This window comes from Akebia trifoliata, chromosome 14, assembly GCF_017979445.1.
Source record: "Akebia trifoliata isolate Shusen 1 chromosome 14, ASM1797944v1, whole genome shotgun sequence".
Classification (NCBI taxonomy): Eukaryota; Viridiplantae; Streptophyta; class Magnoliopsida; order Ranunculales; family Lardizabalaceae; genus Akebia; species Akebia trifoliata.
In genome coordinates this window covers 21,707,664-21,729,288 of record NC_141388.1, presented here as the reverse complement: position 1 = coordinate 21,729,288, position 21,625 = coordinate 21,707,664, and the positions used below count along the sequence as shown (strand labels likewise).

Below are 21,625 nucleotides of genomic sequence, written 5' to 3'. Positions count from 1 at the left end.
AGGATTTAGGAGTTTAGACTTTGGAGGGCTTCGTGCTCCAAGTAAGCAAATTTTCACAATAAGAGGGCTTAAATACCAATTTAAGCATTGTTAATTACCTAATTGATAATATAAGTTTTATGTGAAAGTCATTTTTTTTTTCAGTTTATTTGTGATTTCTGATTAGGTGAAATTCAATAAATATGAGGATTAATAGGGAGGAGATTTGATTTGAGTAGAGAATACTTGGAGGTAGTTTGTGAGTGTTTCTGTTAGAGAGTAATTGTGTAAATAAGTGCAAAGGTTGGTCGAGAGTATTTGTGTTGTGGAAATGGAATTATATGTCTGGGGAAGACAATTAGGGATTTGACTGGTTGGTGGGTGAAGTAAGTGTGGTTATTTTGTGTGATTGTTTGCATGCAAGAGGTATTTGGATTTCTAAGGATGAGGGGATTGAACTGGTGGTGGTTGGTAGTTTAATGTCATTGCAATAATAGTATGTTTAGGTATATGAAGCGTCTATAATGGTGGTGAGGTATGAATTTGATGAAGTACAAATGGGTTGTGAGATGGTGGAGTAGTATTAAGTTTAGTAATTTTTAAGTAATGTCTAAACTGTAAGTATTTGATGTAGAGGTGGTGGATAGCGTGTGGGTATTAACATGTTTTGGAGACAAGGTGGGGTGTGTGTAGGAGTGAGTGACAGCTTAGAGCAGATGATGATAGTTTGTTGCAGGAAAAAAAATGGGATAATGGTGTTAGTCATATGGTAGTTATGGGCTAATGAATTGCTTTAGAGGTTATTGTGGTTGTGTAATTATAATAGTAAGAATACATTCATTGCATTTATTTAGTGGATTGTTTTTTTTTTTAAATCTTTTAGAGGATTACAAAGTTTTACGTTGTAGAGTATTCCTATCACCTGCCACGAGGAACCTGATTCTATAGGGAAAGGAATTTCTCATTACAGCCCCCCGTCTGAGATAGATAAAGGCAGCTGGAGAGGGAACCATTCCTACATGTGCACTAACTGACTCACTTCTCTACAATGATTAAAAAATGGAATCTTTCTACTAGAGTTCGTAATTGTTTGGAGTGAGTCATGAAACATGTAGATTCTTTATGGAAAGAGAATGCTCTTGTTTATAAATCTGAATTCATTGAGATGGAAAACGAGCTAATGAATGTATGAAGAGTTTGCTTTGAAGTAGTTGTAAGACATGTGTTATGTTTTGATGCAGATCATTTATGAATGTGTGATAATAGAGTAACTATTTTCCCTAAATTTTAGGTTTAGTTATTTAATTGGTAGTTTTATAAATTAGTTTGAAGGTTTTCTGTTTTATTTCATATTTGGTTTTGGGGTATCTATTATATGTTTTTAGGGTAGTCATATGATGGGGACATCAGAGATCATGGGCCTATCTTATTTAGGCCATAATTTAGTTTCAGTATTTTATTTTAGTTTTTGAACTTTTGGGATGTGCCAATTTCCCATGAAATTGTTCTCTTGATGACGCTCGCGCTCCCTTTGTGCTACAGAAGATTAAATATCATTACATTTTAAAAGAATAAAAATACTTCTTCTTATTAGTTATATAGGAATACGTTCTCCTCTAACTACGCTCCTTATGGGTTTCTTTATGTTTTTTGAATCCTACTTGTTTTAGAAATTAATTATTAGGTATTTTAAGGTTAGTAGAAGATTTTTGTAAAATTAGGAATCGTATTATTTTTCGTAAGCTTCTATTTCGGAAAAGTTATTATTCAGGAAAGTTTCTATTTTGAGAAAGATAATACTTCAGGAAAGTTACTTTGGAGTTTAAGGTAGAGTCAAATTAGAAATCCTTTAGGTAGGAATTGGTCTAGTTAAAAATACGATAACAGTAAAAAGTGTTTAATTACTAAGCCCTAATTAGGCTTTAAGAGAATTACATAGTCTAATAAGTGAAAAGACTAAAAAGGACAAAAGATTTGTAAAACTAATAAAATAAGAGTTATTCAACACTCCCCCTTAAGTTGGTGCGTGTATGTCGGCAACGCTCAACTTGGACAAGACACCTTCAAAGGCAGCTTTGCTGACACCATTAGTAAGAATATCAGCAAGTTGCTAAGATATAGGAACAAAGGGGGTACAAATCTGTCCAGAAACAATCTTTTCTCTAATGAAATGTCGATCAACTTCAATATGCTTCGTTTTGTCATGCTGAACCGGATTTGCCGATATGTTAATAGCTGACTTATTGTCACAATATAGTAAAAATGGGGTTGTCACTGAAATACACAAATCAACTAGTAAGATCTTGAGCCACAACAACTCACACACTCAAAGTGCCATAGCTCGGTATTCTGACTCAGCACTGGAGTGAGAAACCACATCCTGCTTCTTATTGCGCCAAGTGACCAAGTTGCCACCAACCTTAGTACAATACCCAGAAGTAGACCGTCTATCAGTCACTGAGCTAGTATAATCTGCATCTACCCATGCCTCAATGCGAAGATGACCATGATTACTGAACAGGATACCTCGACCAGGACATCCCTTAAGGTATCTAAGAATACGATAGACAACAGTAAGATGAGACGTTCGAGGCGAGTGCATAAACTGACTTACAACACTAACAACATAGGCAATGTCAGAGCGAGTCATAGACAACTAGATCAGTTTTCCCACAAGACGCTGATACTGATCAATATCCTTTAAATACTCCCCCTCAGAATTAGCCAACCTGTGATTCTGCTCAATAGGAGTATCAGCAAGACGAGAACCAAGCTGACCAGAGTCACTGAGTAAATCAAGAACATACTTACGCTGAGAAATAAATATACCGAATTGAGACCTTGCAACATCAATACCCATAAAATAGCGAAGATACCCAAGATCCTTAATCTCAAATTGATGTCCTAAGTAAGTTTTAACCTTGGCAATGCCAGCATCATCATCTCCAGTAAGAACAATATCATCGACATAAACAATCAGAGCGACAGTTTTGCCCTAGGAGTGACGCAAGAAAAGAGTGTGATCAACAGAACTCTGGTGGAAACCAAACTGATGCATGGTCTTAGTAAAACGTTCAGACCATGCACGAGGAGACTGTTTCAATCCATAAAGAGAACGATGAAGACGACAGACATGGGTAGGAGAAGCAGATGTGAGAAACCCAGGAGGTTGGACCATATAGACTTCTTCCTGAAGATCACCATTGAGAAATGCATTATTGATATCTAACTGAAAAAAAGACCATCTTCTGATAGTGGCAACAGAAAAGAGAACACGAATGGTGGTCATCTTGGCAATGGGAGCAAATGTCTCTTGATAATCAATCCCATAAGTCTGAGCATAACTCTTAGCCACCAAACGGGCCTTATAACGAGCAATAGAGCCATCCGGATTGTCCTTCAGAGTAAAAACCCAGCGACATCCCACAGCCTTCCTACCAGGTGGAAGAGGTACAAGTTCCCAAGTCTAAGTCTTGTCAAGAGCATTCAATTCATCAATCATAGCTACTCGCCATTTAGGATGGGTAATAGCATCTGCAACAGTAGTAGGAGGAGAAACAGTGGAAACAAATGCAAGAAAACTCCGATAGGAGGGTGAGAGGGCAGAATCATAATTAGAAATGGGATAAGTACAAGTGCGCTTACCCTTACGAGTGGCAATAGGACGATCATCACAGGAGACAGGAGGCGGAGCTGGTCTGGCATAGGAGTGATGGCAGTATTGTTAGGACGTCGAGAGTAAACCTGCAGTGGAGGAGGTGATGAACTGATAGGGGATGAAGAAGGAGGAACAGGCATGGGGAGAGGAAATAAAATAGAGGAAGTATCATCAAGTGAATCTAGAGGAAACCACTCAGATTGAATGCCAACGGACCCATTGTAGTATGGGGTATGCTCAAAAAAGGAAACATCCCGAGAAATGAAACGTTGTCGAGAAGGGGGGTGGTAACAACGGTATCCTTTCTGAGTAGAGGAATAACCCAAAAAGATACATTTGACGGCCTTAGGATCAAGTTTTGTACGAGTTTGATTAAGAATTTGAATAAAGCAGATGCATCCAAATACACGCGGAGGAAGTGGAAACAAAGGACGATCTGGGTAAAGTTGAAAGAGAGGCGTGGCAAACTGAAGAACCCGAGAGGGGGTCCGATTAATGAGGTAAACTACAATAAGAACTGCATCGGCCCAATAGGATTGAGGCACATTCATGCCAATAGAGAGGGCACGGGCTAACTCTAAAATATGGCGATTTTTTCTTTCTGATCGACCATTCTGCTGAGGAGTCTTAACATTGGACATTTGATGCTCAATGCTAGACTCTAAACAAAGTTTCAAGATGTCACTGTAGGTATACTCAGTTCCATGATTAGAACGGAAGGTCTTGACTTTATGACCAAACTGGGTACGAGCTATAGTAAGAAATTGCTTAAAAATCCCAAAAACTTCACTCTTGTGTTTCATAAGACAGACCCAAGTGGTACGACTATGGTCATTGATGAACAAGAAAAAATAACGAAAACCAAGAGTTGATGTGACAGGGGAAGGGCCCCACATTAGAATGGATTAGGTCAAACATAGCAGGTGCAGTAGTATTCATACTAATAGGATAAGAAGAATGCACATGTTTAGCTAATTGGCAAGTTTCATAAGAAAAATTAAGCAAATTTCTATTATTAAATAAAGCAGGGAACATGTGTTTCAAATATCCAAAAGAAATATGGCCTAAGCACAAGTGCCAACGCATTACAAAAGCCTTATTAGATTGACTACTACTACTAATCTGGGAAGCAGAATGGGTGTTAGGTAAATAGGGTACGTCCAAGAGATACAAGTCATTCACTTTATGTCCAATGCCAATCGTTTTCTTCAACTCCAGATCCTGAAAGACACAATGAGAAGGATAAAAAATTACACTGCAATTCAAATTTTTTGTAATGCTACTAACAGATATAAGATTAGTAGTGAGTTGAGGAACATGCAGTGTGTTAGTTAAAGATAAAGAAGATGTAACAGGAAAATGACCTTGACTAGCTATAGAAGACAAAGAACCATCGGCCAAGCGAACCTTGCGATGACTAGAACAAACATTATAGGTTTTGAAAAAAGAGGATGTACCGATCATGTTATCAGAGGCACCAAAATCCATGATCCATGGTGAAGAAGTGGTGGAAACACTGTGTACAGATGCAAAAGTACCTGAGTCAGCGCAAGTAAAGACCGGCTGAGATGAAGTCTCCATCTGATTGAAAAATTTTCTGAACTTCTCAAGCTTAGCCTGAGATAGAGATACCGAATTCGATGAGGATGTAGTAGCTGAAAGAGGTGTTAAATCAGTAGTCGGCTAAGAGACTACATGAGCTGAAGAATGAGGTAGGACAGCTGCGCGACGACTTTCATCAGCCAAGACATAAGAATATGTAGTCTGTAGGGATGGAAAGGGATCTATACCCAATAAGTGAACTCTTGCATACTCAAACTCTTCTCGTAGACTGGCTAAAAATTGAAAAACTCGATTCTTATCCAAAATCGATGTATATAATGTCTCATCAAGCAGATCCTTCCAGGCGTAGAACGAGGAATAGAAGGTCAACTCTTCCCACCGAGCACGTAGCTATGATATATAGGTGGTAACTGAAGAATCACCTTGCAAAAGACGGGAAATCTCATGCTCTAGGTTAAAGATCTGGATGTTGTTTTGACGTTGCGAGTAAATACTCTTTGCGGAGTCCCATATTTGTTTTGTTGTTGAGGAGAACATAAAATCATCTGCAATGTGGCTGCATAGATATAACCAGCTAAGACCAGACCATAAAATTATTAGCAAACCAGTGGGAGTAAGTAGTCTGTGCAGGTTGTTTGTTCGCTCCCGTGAGGTAACCGATCTTTCCTTTTCCACCAATGAACATTTCAACCGATCGTGCCCAAAGAAGATAATTAGGACCATCTAGTTTCACGGTAGTAATCTGAATTCCTGGAAAGTCAGTTGAGTGAAAAGAAAGACCACTTTAGCCATTACTATTACTGGTGACCGAGGAAGAAGACGTCTCAGAAGCCATTAAAATAATAATAATAATAATAATAATAATAATAATCTATGTACTTTGGTTTGAAGAGAGTTCAAAGAGGACGAGAGGATGATTCTCAACAACACCCTTGCTGTGAGTATAGGCTCCAAACAGCCCGTGTGCTGATCGCAGCCCTTTAAACAGATCAAAAGGAACCTGTGCTGATCGCAAGCCTTAGACGAGCCTCCAAACAGATCCAAACAACACCCTTGCTGTGAGTACAAGCTTCAAAACAGCCTCTGTGCTGATCGCAGGTTGCAGATGAGTCTCCAAATAGCTTATGTGCTGATCGTTGACCTCTATGCTGATCGCAGGTTGCAGACGAGTCTCCAAATCACTTCTGTGTTGATCGTTGGCCTCAGACAGGTCTTCAAACAGCCTCTGTGCTGATCGTATACTTCAGACAATGTCCCTGCAGTGGTCGCAGGCTTCAAACAGGACACCTGCTGTGGTCGTAGGTTCAAAATAAGTCTCCTGTAGTGGTCACACAATGGCCTTGTTGTGGTTGCTGACTCCAAACAGCAACCCTGCTGTGTTCGTGGGTTCCAAACAACAACTCTGCTGTGTTCGTGGGTTCCAAATAGCAAACCTGCTGTGTTCGTGGGTTCCAAACGATCTAGAACCTATTGCCGAAAGCCTCTAAAGCCATCAGTTGGCCTAAGAACAGCAACCCTGCTGTTGTCATAAGGTTTCAATGAGTTTTAACGACCCTATCGCATGTTGTGATTAGGGATGGAATAAAAAACAACCCCCGTAGGGGTGATTATTTACACTGAACCGAGAGGTTGTGAGGTAGATTTACGAGAGGGGTTGTGCGATGGAGTGGTAGCAAGGAGGAAGGAGTGGAGATGGAACCTGGCTCTGATACCAAGTTAAATATAAGAGAACAGTAAAAAGTGTTTCATTACTAAGCTCTAATTAGACTTTAAGAGAATTACATAGTCTAATAAGTGAAAAGACTAAAAAGGACAAAAGATCTATAAAACTAATAAAATAAGAGTTATTCAACAGGTCTTTTCTATTTAAACATTGTAATAGATTCTTTAGGAGACTTTTGATGAATACAAATTTTCAAATCTTCTGTTCTCTCTTTGCTTGGATTTGGGGAGAATCAACTTTGTTGAATGTTGGGTGCATTCAACTTGGTGATGCCATGGAAATTATTGGTGTGATTCTAATGTAAATCTGTCATTTTCTTTTCCTTTTTAATCTTCTTCTTTTCTTTTTCTTTTATTTTCTGTTTTGAAGAAATGAGACAGTCCTGCCAAGTCCTTGGGTCACAAGAAACCACCCAAACCTACCCTATTGCATAAAAATATGTATCCAAACTCCTTCAAAACCCAGATTCAGAACCCATGGCCTAATCAATAACCTTCTTCAGCCTACCCCAATTAATTTTAATCCTATTGCAATTTTTTCATGGATAAGCTGGACTTGAACCCACAACCTCAAAGTTGCGTTATAACATGTCAACCAAGTTATGGGGTGTAAGCACCCCTATTGCAAAATTTTGTAATCATCCTTTAAATCATAGCAATTGACCTTGTGAAATCTATCCTAATGGCCAATAAAATCTTTTGGGCTTAAAATAGCGAACATATAATCAAGAAAACACCATGTTTATTTTTTTCCCTAATTTGGGTTTCAATTGGTCAAGGACATGTAGACCATGGTTGTCTGATGTTTCTGGGAATCGGGTTGATGATTTGCTATAGTTGTAGGGTTTCAACTATGTCGAGTAAATTAGGGTATATCTACTTCCAAGATGTTTCATCCAGCACTATATTTCCTGCTCTGGTCCTTATAAGTTGGAGCGGCCCTCCTATCAATTTTTTGACAGTCTCTTCAATCCTTGTTGCCTTCAATTTCAAAGTCCTTCCCTTTTTTCAATTTGAAGGAAGTGTACCATGCATTAAGTACCTATAATTGGATACAATCTCGCAAGTTCGCCACTTTTTAGGGAGATCGTCACTTTATAAACCAACGAGATTGTCACTTTGAAATACGTGCGATCTCGGTCTTCATGTTTTAGGAATTTAAATAAACAGTTAGCCGCAATCGGAATTTTGTCATATCAAGCGCACGAAAATTTACCCTAAAATAAATTAGGCTAGCTGTACTGCTTATTTGGCAAGTCTTTTGAAGGAATGAGGTTTGTTGAGGATGCTTCTCAATGGGTACTTTGTGATGATCCATTTGCGATTCTCTGCTAAAAATACCAAGGAAAAACTTATCTTTCCCAATCGAGTGTATCCAATCTTCGGATCGGTCCATGTCTTGCTGGGAATTGATTCTTCCCAAGTCTTTTTACAAATTTGTCTAGCTAATCTAATTAATTAATTGAGTAAATTATTCCCACCAGTGTTTTTGTTTTCATTTATTACTCTTATTATATTTTGTGATGGCTTTTTATCATTTGGCCCTCTGCAGATAACATCACAGTGCTTTTGTATTTCGGTGCTGCAAATGCCACAGAAAATTGCAAGTGGGACACAAATTAACAGAAAAATCATGTTTTATAAGTCCAATCGCTTCCCTTCCCTTTTCCCTAGAAATCGTATCCTTTTTCCCCAAATTACCAATTGTATAACTATTTAACTGATGTCGTTCTAACACGGCATTGTTTTTACTGTTATCGCATTCCTCTTATTGCCAATGCTTGTTATTTGATATGACCTTAATAATCTCCAGACATACTGAATATGTTGAAGTCCAATGATTCTGGTGCAATATGCCTCATAAAGGACATCTTTGGCGCATTTGATGAGAACGCAATTACTCAATCAATGTTATGCTTAAAGAACTGTGGTTTTTGTCTCAATGGATCTGCATGTCTGTAAGTAAAACATATGTTTGATATACATTTGTTGGTTAAATATATTCTAAACTTGTGTTCTACTTTGTATTTGAATTTGTTAGAAGATTAGGGTTAAGGAGAGAAGGAGGAAAATAGAGAAGAGAATGAGTAGGTCACCCCCAATAGGTTCGGCCTCTTTTTTATATTAAAAAGATGTGGTTGGTCATGTGGGCTTAAGTATTGGGCCCACACGACCTTACATTAATGAGAAATAAGACAAGGGTCATGTGGGCTTATGTATTAGGCCCAGACGACATTAAATAAGAACTCTAACACTCCCCCACAAGTAGGAGCATACAAATCTGGCACGCCCAGCTTGGTACAAAAAGTAAGAAAGGATTGACAATAAGAGGAATGCGATATCTCCCAACTGATTTGCTGACTTGATATAAGGAGTAGGTATTTTCTTAGCCATCACCATATCACCAATAAAGTGGCAATCAACATGCTTGGTTCTCTCATGGAATACTGGATTACTAGCTATATAACTAACAGTCTGATTATCACAATACATAGGCATAGGAGTAGGAACTTCGATCCCTATCTCCTTTAGAAGACTCTGAACCCAAAACATCTCATGTGCATATGTGCGATCGCCCTGTATTTTGCTTTAGCACTAGAACGAGCTACAACTTGCTATTTTTTACTATGCTAAGTCACCAAATTATCTCTCACGAAGGTATAATACTCAGAAGTAGATTTATGATCACTCCGACTCCTTGCCCAATCAACATTTGAGAAGCCAATAATGGATATAAGGGGTGAAGATCTATATAATAATCCCTTGCCTGGTGACCCCTTTAGATACCTCAGTATCCCAAACACAACATCCCAATGAGTCCGTTGCGGAGCATGTATACATTGGCTAACTAATATCACATCAAAGGTAATATCCAAGCGAGTGATAGTTAAGTAGCTTAATTTGCCAACTAACCTACGATAATGCCTTAAATCAAGATAAATCTCCCCCTATTCAACATAAGCTTAGTAATGAGATCCATAGGAGTATTAGCAGGTTTAGAATCCAAAGTACCAGTCTCAGATAACAAATCCAAAACATACTTCCTCTGAGACAATTTAATACCTTCTTTGGAGCGAGTTACTTCAATACCCAAGAAGTAGCGAAGAAGACCCAAGTCTTTAGTGTGAAACTGTTTGGCTGGATGAGTCTTCAAATCTGAGATATTACCAGGATCACTTTCAATGATGATGATATCATCCACATAAACTATCAACACAGTAACTCCACTAGCAAGTGCTTCACAAAAACTGAATGATCAGAAGTAGACCTAGCAAATCCATAGGCGAGAACAACTGAGTTAAATTTATCAAACCAAGCTCTAGGCGACTATTTCAGCCCATAAATTGCCGTCCGTGGGCGAAACACTAGTTTAATTTTATAAGAGGCAACATATCTAGGTGGCTGCTCCATATATACCTCATTATGCAAGTCTCTATGTAGAAAAACATTTTTCATATCCAATTGATACAAAGGCTAAGCATAACACACTGCAATAGAAATAAGAACTCAAATAAAGTTCTTGCGAGCCATTGGAGAGAAAATTCTCATTATAATCAATCCCATAATTCTGTGTGTAACCCTTGGCTACAAGTTGAGCCTTCCATCTCTCAACAGATCTATCAAGAAGATACTTGATTGTATACACCCAACTACACCTCATGGGCTGCTTCCTAGGTGGAAGCGGGGATAAATCTCAAATATGATGATAAAGTGATGCAATCTCCTCATCCATAGCTAGTTTCCACCCAAAAGAAGATAATGTGTGCGTATAGGAAGTAGGAACAACAATAGCAAACAAAGAAAATGCAAGTTGGCGAAATGAATGTGACATCTAATGAAAAGACAAAATCAACAATTGGGTGCTTAGTGCAAGATCTAGTACATTTCCTTAAAATAATAGGAAGATCACTAGAGGTAGAAGTAGATGCTGGTGGATGTGGAGGAACCTCAAGTGAAGTTGACGATGGATTTGGGGTTGGCAGAGAAGATGAAGGTGCTTGGAAATGGGTGCGTTGATATACTTTAAGAGACATAGTGGAAAGGTGAACTACAGGAAGAATTGGAAGCACAGGAGATAAGGAAATTGTAGGAGACAACTCCTCTCTGACGAGAAGGCACAAGATCCAAAAAATGTTTGAATAAAGATCGTCCATATAAAACATGTTTGAATGATTACGGCTATTATATGTTCATTGACATAGTTAGAGAAAAACGAGTCATCAACAACTAACCTAGATGACGGAAAAAAAGAATTAGACAATGTTACTATGGACGAATTATCTCGCTTTTTTCCAAGAACCAACACGTGGCTTTATCTGAAAATATGACTATCAAATTTTTGCTACATTTACGGGCCTCGTGAATAACTATTTTTTATATAGTATTTGAAAAGGACTTATGTTATTACATTTTGAGACGAATAACATATGTAATAACATATTGAGACGAAGTACATATGTTTATTGTTGAAATGTGAAAATGAATCCCATTGCAAATTTAGATAAATTTCTTATTACCAATGGGTTATTTTTTACGTAGATATGCAAAATTGATGCGATGGGTAACACATATAATGCACATATATACCTAAAATTTAAAGTTTACAAAGAACATATACTATTGAGATTCGATTTATTGTCAGTCGTCGAACTACAACTTGTCAATGTTGAGGCTCGACTTTGAGATGAAAACCACTACTCTAAAGCTGACAATATTGAAATCGTCGAGGTTCAATTGATTGTTAGACGTCGAACTATAACTTGTCAGTGTTGAGGCTCGACGTTGACAAGATTTTCTTACAATTTTAAAGTTGACACTATTTAAATCATTGAGGTTTCATTTATTGTTAGTCGTCGAACTATGAATTGTTAGTGTGGAGGCTCGACAATGACAAGATCTTCTTTATAATTAAAATCATTGTTTTGGGGTTTAAATATAAACATTTGAAATAAAACCGCTCGAATGACATTTCAGTTGCCTTAACCGTTGTCCAAATGGGTTTCTTCTACTTTCTTGAGTTCTCTTTCACCCCGTCCTTCATAGTTTTCCGTTTTAAAGAAGGATTGACTGTTGTTTTGGCCCTTGTGTTCTTATTTTCAACGAATTTCGATGTCTTCTTTAGCTACTCAAAGATTGTTGCCGAAAAAAATCAAGGTACGGGTCTTCTTCACTTTTTCTTAACGGTTTCTGAAGAAATTATCATTGCAATGGCGATGTCTTTGTAAACGACCAACCCTCATGAGAAATTATTGAAGGCATCTAGGTCATCTACTAATTCTACATACTGAGGTTGCACCGGTTCGTTACTTTGTGGTAACAAAACGATATTCAGTGTAAACAAAAGGGCTAGCATAACATGATCGTCAAGCCTAATGTTAGTATGATCCAGGGCTCGATCAATATCATCCTTGGATACTCCTTATATTTTTGAAAAAAAAAAACTTTCTTTTTAAGTTCATATGTTCTTCTGGCACATCTTTGACAAGATTTTCTAATGTAGCAGAAGCGTGTGAATCAATAGATTCAATACATAAACGAGCAATAATTTGGAAGAAAATAAAGTAAAAAAGCTGCAAAATAATTAAGAGAGAAAAGAGAATTGAATTGATATGTTTGAATTCATTGAATTTCGTTTTTGAAGCTCCTTCTATTGCTAAATTCATGATAATAACTTAAAAACCTTCTAAAATACTAAAAAGTAACTTTCTAATATATTTATAATATAATACAATTTTCTAAATCTATTATAACTCAATTTGAACACTTCTAATTATAGTTTAAAGAATAAAAACGAATTTAGAAAAAAATAGAAACCTAAAAACAAATTAGAGACTACACAAATTAGAAATTATATAAAATAGAAACTTTCTAAAGTTGAAATAAAAATTAAACAAACAGCTTCTAAATAACTTAAAACTTAACTAAACGAAAGACATGATTAAAATCAAAATTGGGTTGAGTATGGACCCAACCTGAACTGGGTTGGTCAAACTGAGTTGACTAGGTCAAACTAAGTCAACTCGTCTAGATCTCAATAGGTTGATTTGGCCATGAAAATTTTCTTCTCTTTACCTTTTTTTATGGTCCATTTTATGCTGAAAATCAAGAGCAATGTGTTCTACATTAGGTATATGTCCTACATCAAGCCCTTTTTCTTTGAGAAAATTTGTCCATGAGTTATTCTTGGATGCCCTTTTTTTATGTTTTCCATGCATCTCCTACTCTGCCCCATTTCCAATGATATCCATTCTTCAGACTCGTTTTATTGTGGCGGGTTTACCAGTCTAGAAAAGGTGGTATATAAGTATGTGCATGAGGGAGTTAAAATCATGTCATAGGAGGTTTTTTGGTGGGTTTAGGGGTAGGATAAGGATTGATTTCATCAAATATATTGCTGAATGTTGGTTTTTGGAGGATATTGGGTGTTGGAAAATGTTTAGAAAGGGTGTAGTAGGATGTGCAAGGGTATGGGAGGGTTATGTGGTGTTGTGGCATAGTAAGAAGGGTTGTAGGAGTGTTGGGGAGGGTGGTAGGGAATGTCGACAACAATGGGAAGGATGTGATTAGAGGTTGTAACATGGCTAGCAGGTTGAGGGAGGGTGGTATGAGGTGTGTGGAGTGATTATTGGAATGGTTTTGATGGGGTGGTGGTGGAGGATAGGTTTGAGGGTTTAGGAGAACTTGGGATGCAATTTGAGTATGATTATAATTCTGGGTAGGTTTTTGAAAATTAGTAGGTTCAATCTCACTAATTGATACCTTAGGGGATGAATTTTGAGGGGAATTGAGGGAGGAATGTTGGGAATCCTTGTGGTCTTGATCTCCAAGGGTTTTTTTACCTTTCACCTTCTCAATGGTGTTGAGAACCATACCTTGAACAAGGAGCTCCAACTTAGTCATAATTCTAGCATCAAGCCTATCAAATCTAGTTTCAAATTGAATTTTTAGATAAGATTTTGTGACAAAATCACTTTCACCAACCATCTTTTGTGGATCTTAGCAAGAGCTTTAATACTACTTGACATAGTGGAAACACGTGAATCAATAGATTCAATAGATAAACAAGCTATAGCTTGGAAGAAAATAAAGTAAAAAGCTATAAAATAATTAAGAGAGAAAAGAGAATTAAATTGATATGTTTGAATTCATTGAATTTCGTTTTTGAAGCTCTTTGTATAAATAATTTCATCGTAACAACTTAGAAATCTTCTAAAATACTAAAAAGTAACTTTTTAATCTATCTATAATATAATATCATTTTCTAAACCTATTATAAATCAAATTGGACACTTCTAATTATAGCCCAAAGAATAAAAATGAATTTAGAAAAAAATAGAAATCTAAAACCAAATTAGAGACTAAAGAAATTAGAAATTAGACAAAATAGAAACTTCCTAAAGTTGAAATAAAAACTAAACAAACCTAAATACTTAAAACTGAACTAAACTAAAGACATGACTAAAATCAAAATTGGGTTGAGTACGGACCCAACCTAGTCAAACCGAGTTGACTCGGTTGAATTAAGTCAACTCAGCTAGATTTGGATGGGTTGATTTGGCCATAAAATTTTTCTTCTCTTTGCCTTTTTTATGGTCCATTTTTTGTAGAAAATCAAGAGCAATGTGATCTACATGAAGTAGATGTCCTACATCATGTTCACCATTTTCAACACACTTCAATCCTAAAATACTAGCCATATCAACTAGTTTGAATTTCCTATCTACCCCCACCAATGGTAAAAGTGAGCATTGGTTTATGCTTAGTTGGTAGAACCGTAATAATCATTTGAACTGAATTCAAGTATATCATTTTCAAGAATTGGCCAAAACATGTTGCTTCTAAAACCTTTCTCTTCTCTTTAGACATGTCCTTAAAAAACTTCAACAATTTGGGAACACTGCACTGAAGGGATCCTTTTCCCTATTTAGAATAACATAAACCCAGAACACAAAAAAAAAAACTTAATACTTGAAAAAAAATAACAATAGTGAGTAGGCAAAGAAAAATTATTCAAACCATGATTGATTTTTGGTAATGTCAAGTGTTCATGCATAAAAAATAAAATAATAAGATCAACGTGGCTCATATTCAACTTATCTATGTGTAGATTCGACACATCAAGTGTTGGATTCGTGTATTAGAGTTAAGGTTTGACAATGGGGTTAACATTGTATCTCGATGTTGGTTATTAATGTAGAAGCTTTGTTATGAAATCTTTATTCAAAATACAAATAACCATAATGCAAAATTTCATATGGAACCTAGACATTATGTCCCTAGGTTTGTTGATTACCTATGATTATGCCCTAGGTTTTTTCCAAAACTTAAATCGATGGGGTTCGATACTGGTTTAACTCAATCGATTTTCAAAAATCACTCTAAATATATTTACGATGGTTGAATGGATGTCATTGTGATATCTTTCTTGAGAAAAAAATGAGTAAAAGAAAACCTGTACCTTGATTTTTTTTGTTGGAACAATCGATTTCCAAAGTTGAATTACTTGTTGTATATCATATGGATAGAAAGCGAATGTATGCGATGGTCATGTAACGAAATAAGATATTTTGTATGAAAATGTCCAAAAAAAATTCCATACCTTTTATGTCATGAAGGAGTTGTCATATAGTTTTTCTCTCAGGGAAAGACTCGTAATAAGGGTTGTCCATATAAAAAATGTTTGAATGATTGCGGCTACTATATGTTCATTGACATAGTAGAGATGGACGAGCCATCAGTAACTAACCGAGATGAAGGAAAAAAAAGAATTAGCTGCTATTACTATAAAGAATTATTTCACATTTTCCAAGAACCAGCATGAGTGGCTTCATTTGAAAATGTGAAGATTAAGTTTTGTACTACATTTATGGGGTATTGTGAATAACTATTTTTTATATAGTATTTGAGAGGAAGAACTTATGTAATAAAATTTTGAGATGAAAAACATAGGTTTATTGTTGAAATGTGAAAATGAATCCCATCGCAAATTTAGTAAATTTTTTATTACTTATGGGTTACTTTTCCACATAGTTATGAAAAATTGATTTGATGGGTAATGCATTTAATGCACATGTATCTATAAATTCAAAGTTTATGTACTACATATACCATCGAGATTCGATTTATTGTCAGTTGATGAACTACGACTTCTAAGTGTTGAAGCTCGACACTAACAAGATTTTTTCCACCACCTTAAATCTGATAGTATTGAAATCGTAGAGGTTCAATTGATTGTTAGACGTCGAACTACAACTTGTTAGTGTTGAGGCTTGATACTGACAAGATTTTTCCCACAATTTTAAAGTTGACGTTGTTGAAATCGTCGAGGTTCCATTAATTTTCAGTTGTCAAACTACAAGTTTTTAGTGTTGAGTCTCGACATTGAAAAGGTCTTCTTTATAATTAAAATCGTTTTTTTTTTTGTGTTGAAATGAAAATATATTTTTTGAAATAAAACCGCTTGAGCAACATTTTAGTTGCCCAAATTGTCATCCCAAGTGGGTTTCTACTACTCTCTTGTACTCTCTTTCATTCTCCTTTCATAGTTTCCCATTTTAAAAAAGGATTGTCCATCATTTATGCCCTTTTGTTCTTATTTTCAACGAATTTCGTCTTCTTCATCTACTCAAAGATTGTTGCCGAAAAAATCAAGGTAAGGGTTTCCTTTTACTCATTTTAAGGACATGTCTAAAGAGCAGAGAAAGACTTTTAGAAGCAAATGTTTTGGCCATTTCTAGAAAATGAGAAATTTGAATTCAATTTAAAAAGATGATTGACAATAAATGGAACCTCGATGATTTAAATAGTATCGACTTTAAAATTGTGGGAAAAATCTTGTCAGTGTCAGGCCTCAACACTAACAAGTCGTAGTTCGACATCTAACAATCAATTGAACCTCGACGATTTCAATACTGTCAGATTTAAGGTGGTGGAAAAAATCTTGTCAATGTCGAGCTTCAACACTTAGAAGTCATAGTTCGTTGACTGACAATAAATCGAATCTCAGTGGTGTATGTACTATATAAACTTTAAATTTATAGATACATGTGCACTATATAATCTTGTCAGTGTCGAAAGAGTGGTTTTATTTCAAGTTTTTTTATTTAAAACCCCCAAACAGGTACAAAGTGAACCAGTCTGTGGCTTTGTTCACTTTGTACCTGTTTGCGGTTCAACATAGTAGGGACAAATCCAGTAACACTAGCAAGCCTCAAGCTCCTTGTTAAAACTTTTAAGAAGAGGAATGCTACATATCCACTTTAATATTCGATTAAATTTCTGTTAGTTACCACTTATTAGTAATATTTTTTATTAGATTAGGATCTTAGTTAGATGAAGCAATTAAGATAGCTTGGCTTTCCTTTCTTAGCTTTAGGATGTTTAAGATAAGTCTTTAGGAAAGGAATAAGTAAATTTTGGAGAAAGTTCGTCAGGAGCTTGAAGTGGCAAGACATCAAGAGCCCCGCATCCCCCCCCCCCCCCCGTTCTTGAAGTGGCCATTATCAATAAAATTATTTTAGTTTCTTAAGTTTCGTTGTGTTTTTATTTAACTTGTTCATAACAAAGAACGTTGACACGTGCTTCCTCTGTTTTCCTTGGCCTTTTCACTTGACGAAACTCCAAACTTCATGTATCATATTTTATAGAACTTTTATATGATAACATGGATCTATATCATCTTTGTTTGGACCTTTACTCTCTGGTTTTGTCTTCTCCTCTATTGTGCCTACCAATCAAGCTTCTCAAATGTTTACCTAACATCATGAGACTCCATAGTAATAGGAACATTGACATGTGCTTCCTATTTCTTCCTTGGCCAGACTTAATATATCTTTTCTAGAACTCCTAAATGATATCATGGATCTATATCCTATATTTTTGGACCTTCACTCTTTGGTTTTTGGCTTCACTTGTTTAGCCTTTTTTTTAAATCTAAAATTGAATGCAGTTTCTCTCTCTCTAATTGTGTAACATCAACCCACCAATTCTTGTTACTTGTGAATGCTATGCCTCTTTTAAAAATATATTCCATGCTGTTTATTGATTAACAAGGCTGCATTAGTTCTATAATTCTTATTTAGTCCAATTTAGTGCATTTTTTTTCTTTTTAATTATTTGTTTTGGCTCATCAGATATCACACACTTCTTAAATTGCTTAAAAGTCTCATACGCAGAACCCGGCGTTGCCAGTATTTGAAATTGTTGGATAAGCACTGTACTGTTCCAACCATTGTACCATTCTCCCAAGGAAAAGTTGGGTCCATGCTTGAGGTTGGCTTCCTTCATTCAAATTATTTGAGTCTTATACTTTGGTGTTTTCCATAATATATTTTGTTGAAAAAAATGTTCAAGTTATCTTTTATTTTGAACTTGATGCGAGTCTATTTATTTACACATTGGTAAGGTTTAGCGATCTTTGCATGTAATTTTCTTTGATTGTAAATAAATTTTCCTTTTTGTCACAAAAAATATCCTTAATTTCATGACGTTTTCGTTAATTGGAAATTGTGTTTTATTTACTATCATGTTTCATGTTGGATTGATTTTATATAATTGTGAACTTACCATTTTTTATTATTATTTTTCTTAAAAAATAAATCTTGCTGAAATATTTAGTTAATATTTTTTTCTATGTTATCATATTTATTAAAAATTAAATATATGATCTTTATTTACATTCAGAGGAAGGAATCCCCAGCGGAATCACTTCATCAAAGCAATCTTCCACCAGACACATCAGTTGGTCATCAGTTTGAGCTGAGTGGATCTTATTGTCTAAAAAATCAGGTTGTCTCATTTATATGGGCTGTTTGTAGAAGTATAGTTCCTTCAGATTTACTCGGAGGTCCTTCTAATTGGAGAGCTTTATGGAGAAATATTTCAAAGTTCATACATTTGAGAATATTTGAAAAATTCTCTCTGAAGCAATGTATGCAAGGATTGAAAACATCGTGTTTTCCACTTCTATCAGATAAGTGTTCTTCATGCTACCTCAGTAATCATTTGTTGGGCACTGATGCTAAAATTATTCTGAAAAATAAACTTCTCTCATGTTGGATATATTGGTTCTTTTCTTCTCTAGTAGTGCCTATAATACATGCTAACTTCTATGTCACAGAAAGTGAGGTTGGAAAACTAGAAATATTTTATTATCGGAAGCCCATTTGGGAGAAACTGACCAATAGAGCCATTACTTCCTTAAGAGAACAGAGCTACAATTTGCTGGACAACACATATTTCCGTAGTATTTTAAGAAAACGTTCATTTGGTTTTTCTAAGGTCAGATTTTGTCCAAAAGATAATGGGGTGAGGGTACTAGCAAATCTTAAAGCGCCATCAAGAGTACCTGCTCGAAAAAATTTACATGTTCAACAATCTTCTTTGAAAGATCATTTGCGAAGAATTCAGAGAAAAGAGGCATCAAAATTTGATTATTTCAAGCCGGTGAATTATGTTCTTCGTGATTTAGGTGTAGTTCTAAAAGGAATAAAGATGAAACATCCTGAGAAGTTGGGGTCATCAGTATTTGATTATTATGATGTGTACAAGAAACTAACTCCTTTTCTTACTGGTTTGAAAAATGGTTCCAAGACCATTCCAAGTGTATTTGTTGTCATTTGTGATGTGTCCAAGGCATTTGATTCCGTCGATCAAGATAAACTTCTTAATGTGATGAAAGATGTCCTGATGAACGACGATGACGACTATCTTGTGAACTCGTATCCCAAAGTTGTCTGCTCAAAGAAGTCTTTATGGGTCCATAATGAACAAATATTGTTGGATAAAAGTATCAGCTCTGCAACTACAAAATCTACAACTTCGGTTCCTTTCCACTCATTGCATAGTGTACTCGTTAATCAGGTATTACTTTTGAGTTACTCTTTAAGCGGACTCCTAATTTTTTTTTTCTTCAGATTTTTAAATGAGAGAGATGCTCTTGGCACCCCAACTTTTACTTATTACACCCAATTAAAAATAAAGAAATTAAGTGAATGGATGAGAATAAGTAAAAGTTGGAGTTTCAATAGAATCTCTTTTTTTTCGTTAGATTTCTATTTTTTGGGTTTAGGTTTTTGTACGAGCTCATTCATAAGTGTAAAAAAGTATTGAAATTGTTTGAAAGAGTGTTATAATGTTTTGTAATGTTGAGATTATAATTTATGCCAAAGCTTCGTGATGTTTGAAGAGTTTGTTTTAATCTTTACTTGGGGTGTGATGAATAATTTAAGAAATTGGGGGTGTAAGAAGTAAAAGTTGGGGTGCCAATAGCAGCTCTCTTAAATAATCTTAGAACATGAACTTACTATTGTAGTTTATGTCAATGAATGATGTGCAACTTCTGTTTCATTTATCTTGAGTGTTTAGCATCAAATCTCGAAACCAGTATCATCCCTTTATGCCCATTAATAGTGTTAATTTGTTGTTAGTAAACTATACAAATGGTGATATTCAAGCGAAGAAATAAATCACCATTGAAGAGAAAAAAACCAACAAATTAGATGATTATTGATAGGAGTGATGAATTACCAAGTCTAGCAGTGCATGAGGTGTTTGACACTTGGAAAAAATTTGAAACTTGTTCAAATACTTTTATACAATAGTTCTATTTTTATTTTATATAATAATTCTATTTTGCTACAAATTGTTGTAGTCATAAATTTCAAAATAATGAAAATAAAAGAAAACTAATAAAACCAGGCCTGTCTTGCTTCTCATGGTGACTTTGCTTGTCAAAGTTCCATTTTGACTTCGCTTGCTTCCCATATTTGTGAAGTTGAGCTATTTGATGCAATCAGATCAGGAAATTTAGACTAATATGTGTGAACTTCAAGAGAAGTTGAGAAGTTAAGTTGGAAGAGAAAATAATCTCTCTCAAATCTATTTCATTCAACTAAAAACTGGTTTACAACTACATTTGATGGCCTATTTATAGGTAAAAAAAAATCATAACAACTAACTTACTTCAACAACTGACTAACTAACTCCAGCAACTAACTATTTCAAGTTGTTATTAACCAAAATAACAAACAATTAACTAACTAACTTGGACTGTGTCATTCTCCCATCCTTGAAAGAACTTGACCATGAGTTAGGCGACATAATAGGGCAGCAAATGCAGTACATTAATGTGTTTAAATGGGGAGGAAGCTCCATGTTGTATGCATTATCATTGATGCACTCCAATATCTTGCAAGGTCCCACTCTGTGAACTTCAAGTTTGGTGTGTAAGCTACCCGACTGCCTATCTTTGCTTAAAATCACCTAAACCAAGTCACCTACATTGTATACTTCTCTTCTAGTGAAGATCAACAACTTCCTTATAGTTGTTGTTTGAGCTCTCAATTTGGAATTTGATTTGTACATGAAGATCCTTCATAAATGTTGCCATATCTTCAGCCCTAGCATTGGTTCTCTTGTTAGTAGGTAAAGGAACCAAATCAACAACACTAGAGGGCTTCGAACCATAAACCACTTCAAAAGGAGAAGCATTAGTAGTTCGATTCCTTCGATTGATAATTTCCGTTTGTCAATCGGTTTGAGGGTGAAAGGAAGTGCTGAAATTCAATTCAAGTCCCATGAACTTCCATAAAGTATGCCAAAAATGACTAAGGAACTTGGCATCCCTATCAGAGACAATAGAAGTAGGCACACCATGCAACTTGTAAACCTCTTTGAGAAGAGTTTAACAATATGTGAAGCATC

At 35.6% G+C, this 21,625-nt stretch overlaps 1 protein-coding gene across 10 annotated transcripts in view; it reads left to right on the top strand.

Annotated features, from left to right (window-relative positions):
- Positions 1–21,625, top strand: part of TERT (telomerase reverse transcriptase) — a 66,979-nt gene that overhangs the window by 30,162 nt on the left and 15,192 nt on the right. For 9 of the 10 annotated variants that reach the window (XM_086422234.1, XM_086422231.1, XM_086422236.1 and 6 more), the window contains 4 exons: positions 8,475–8,601; positions 8,736–8,880; positions 18,055–18,193; positions 18,605–19,783. In XM_086422234.1, coding sequence (XP_086278360.1) covers positions 8,475–8,601; positions 8,736–8,880; positions 18,055–18,193; positions 18,605–19,783 — 1,590 coding nt within the window. The remainder of the gene's footprint in view (positions 1–8,474; positions 8,602–8,735; positions 8,881–18,054; positions 18,194–18,604; positions 19,784–21,625) is intronic. The other variant, XM_086422235.1, reaches the window with a different exon arrangement.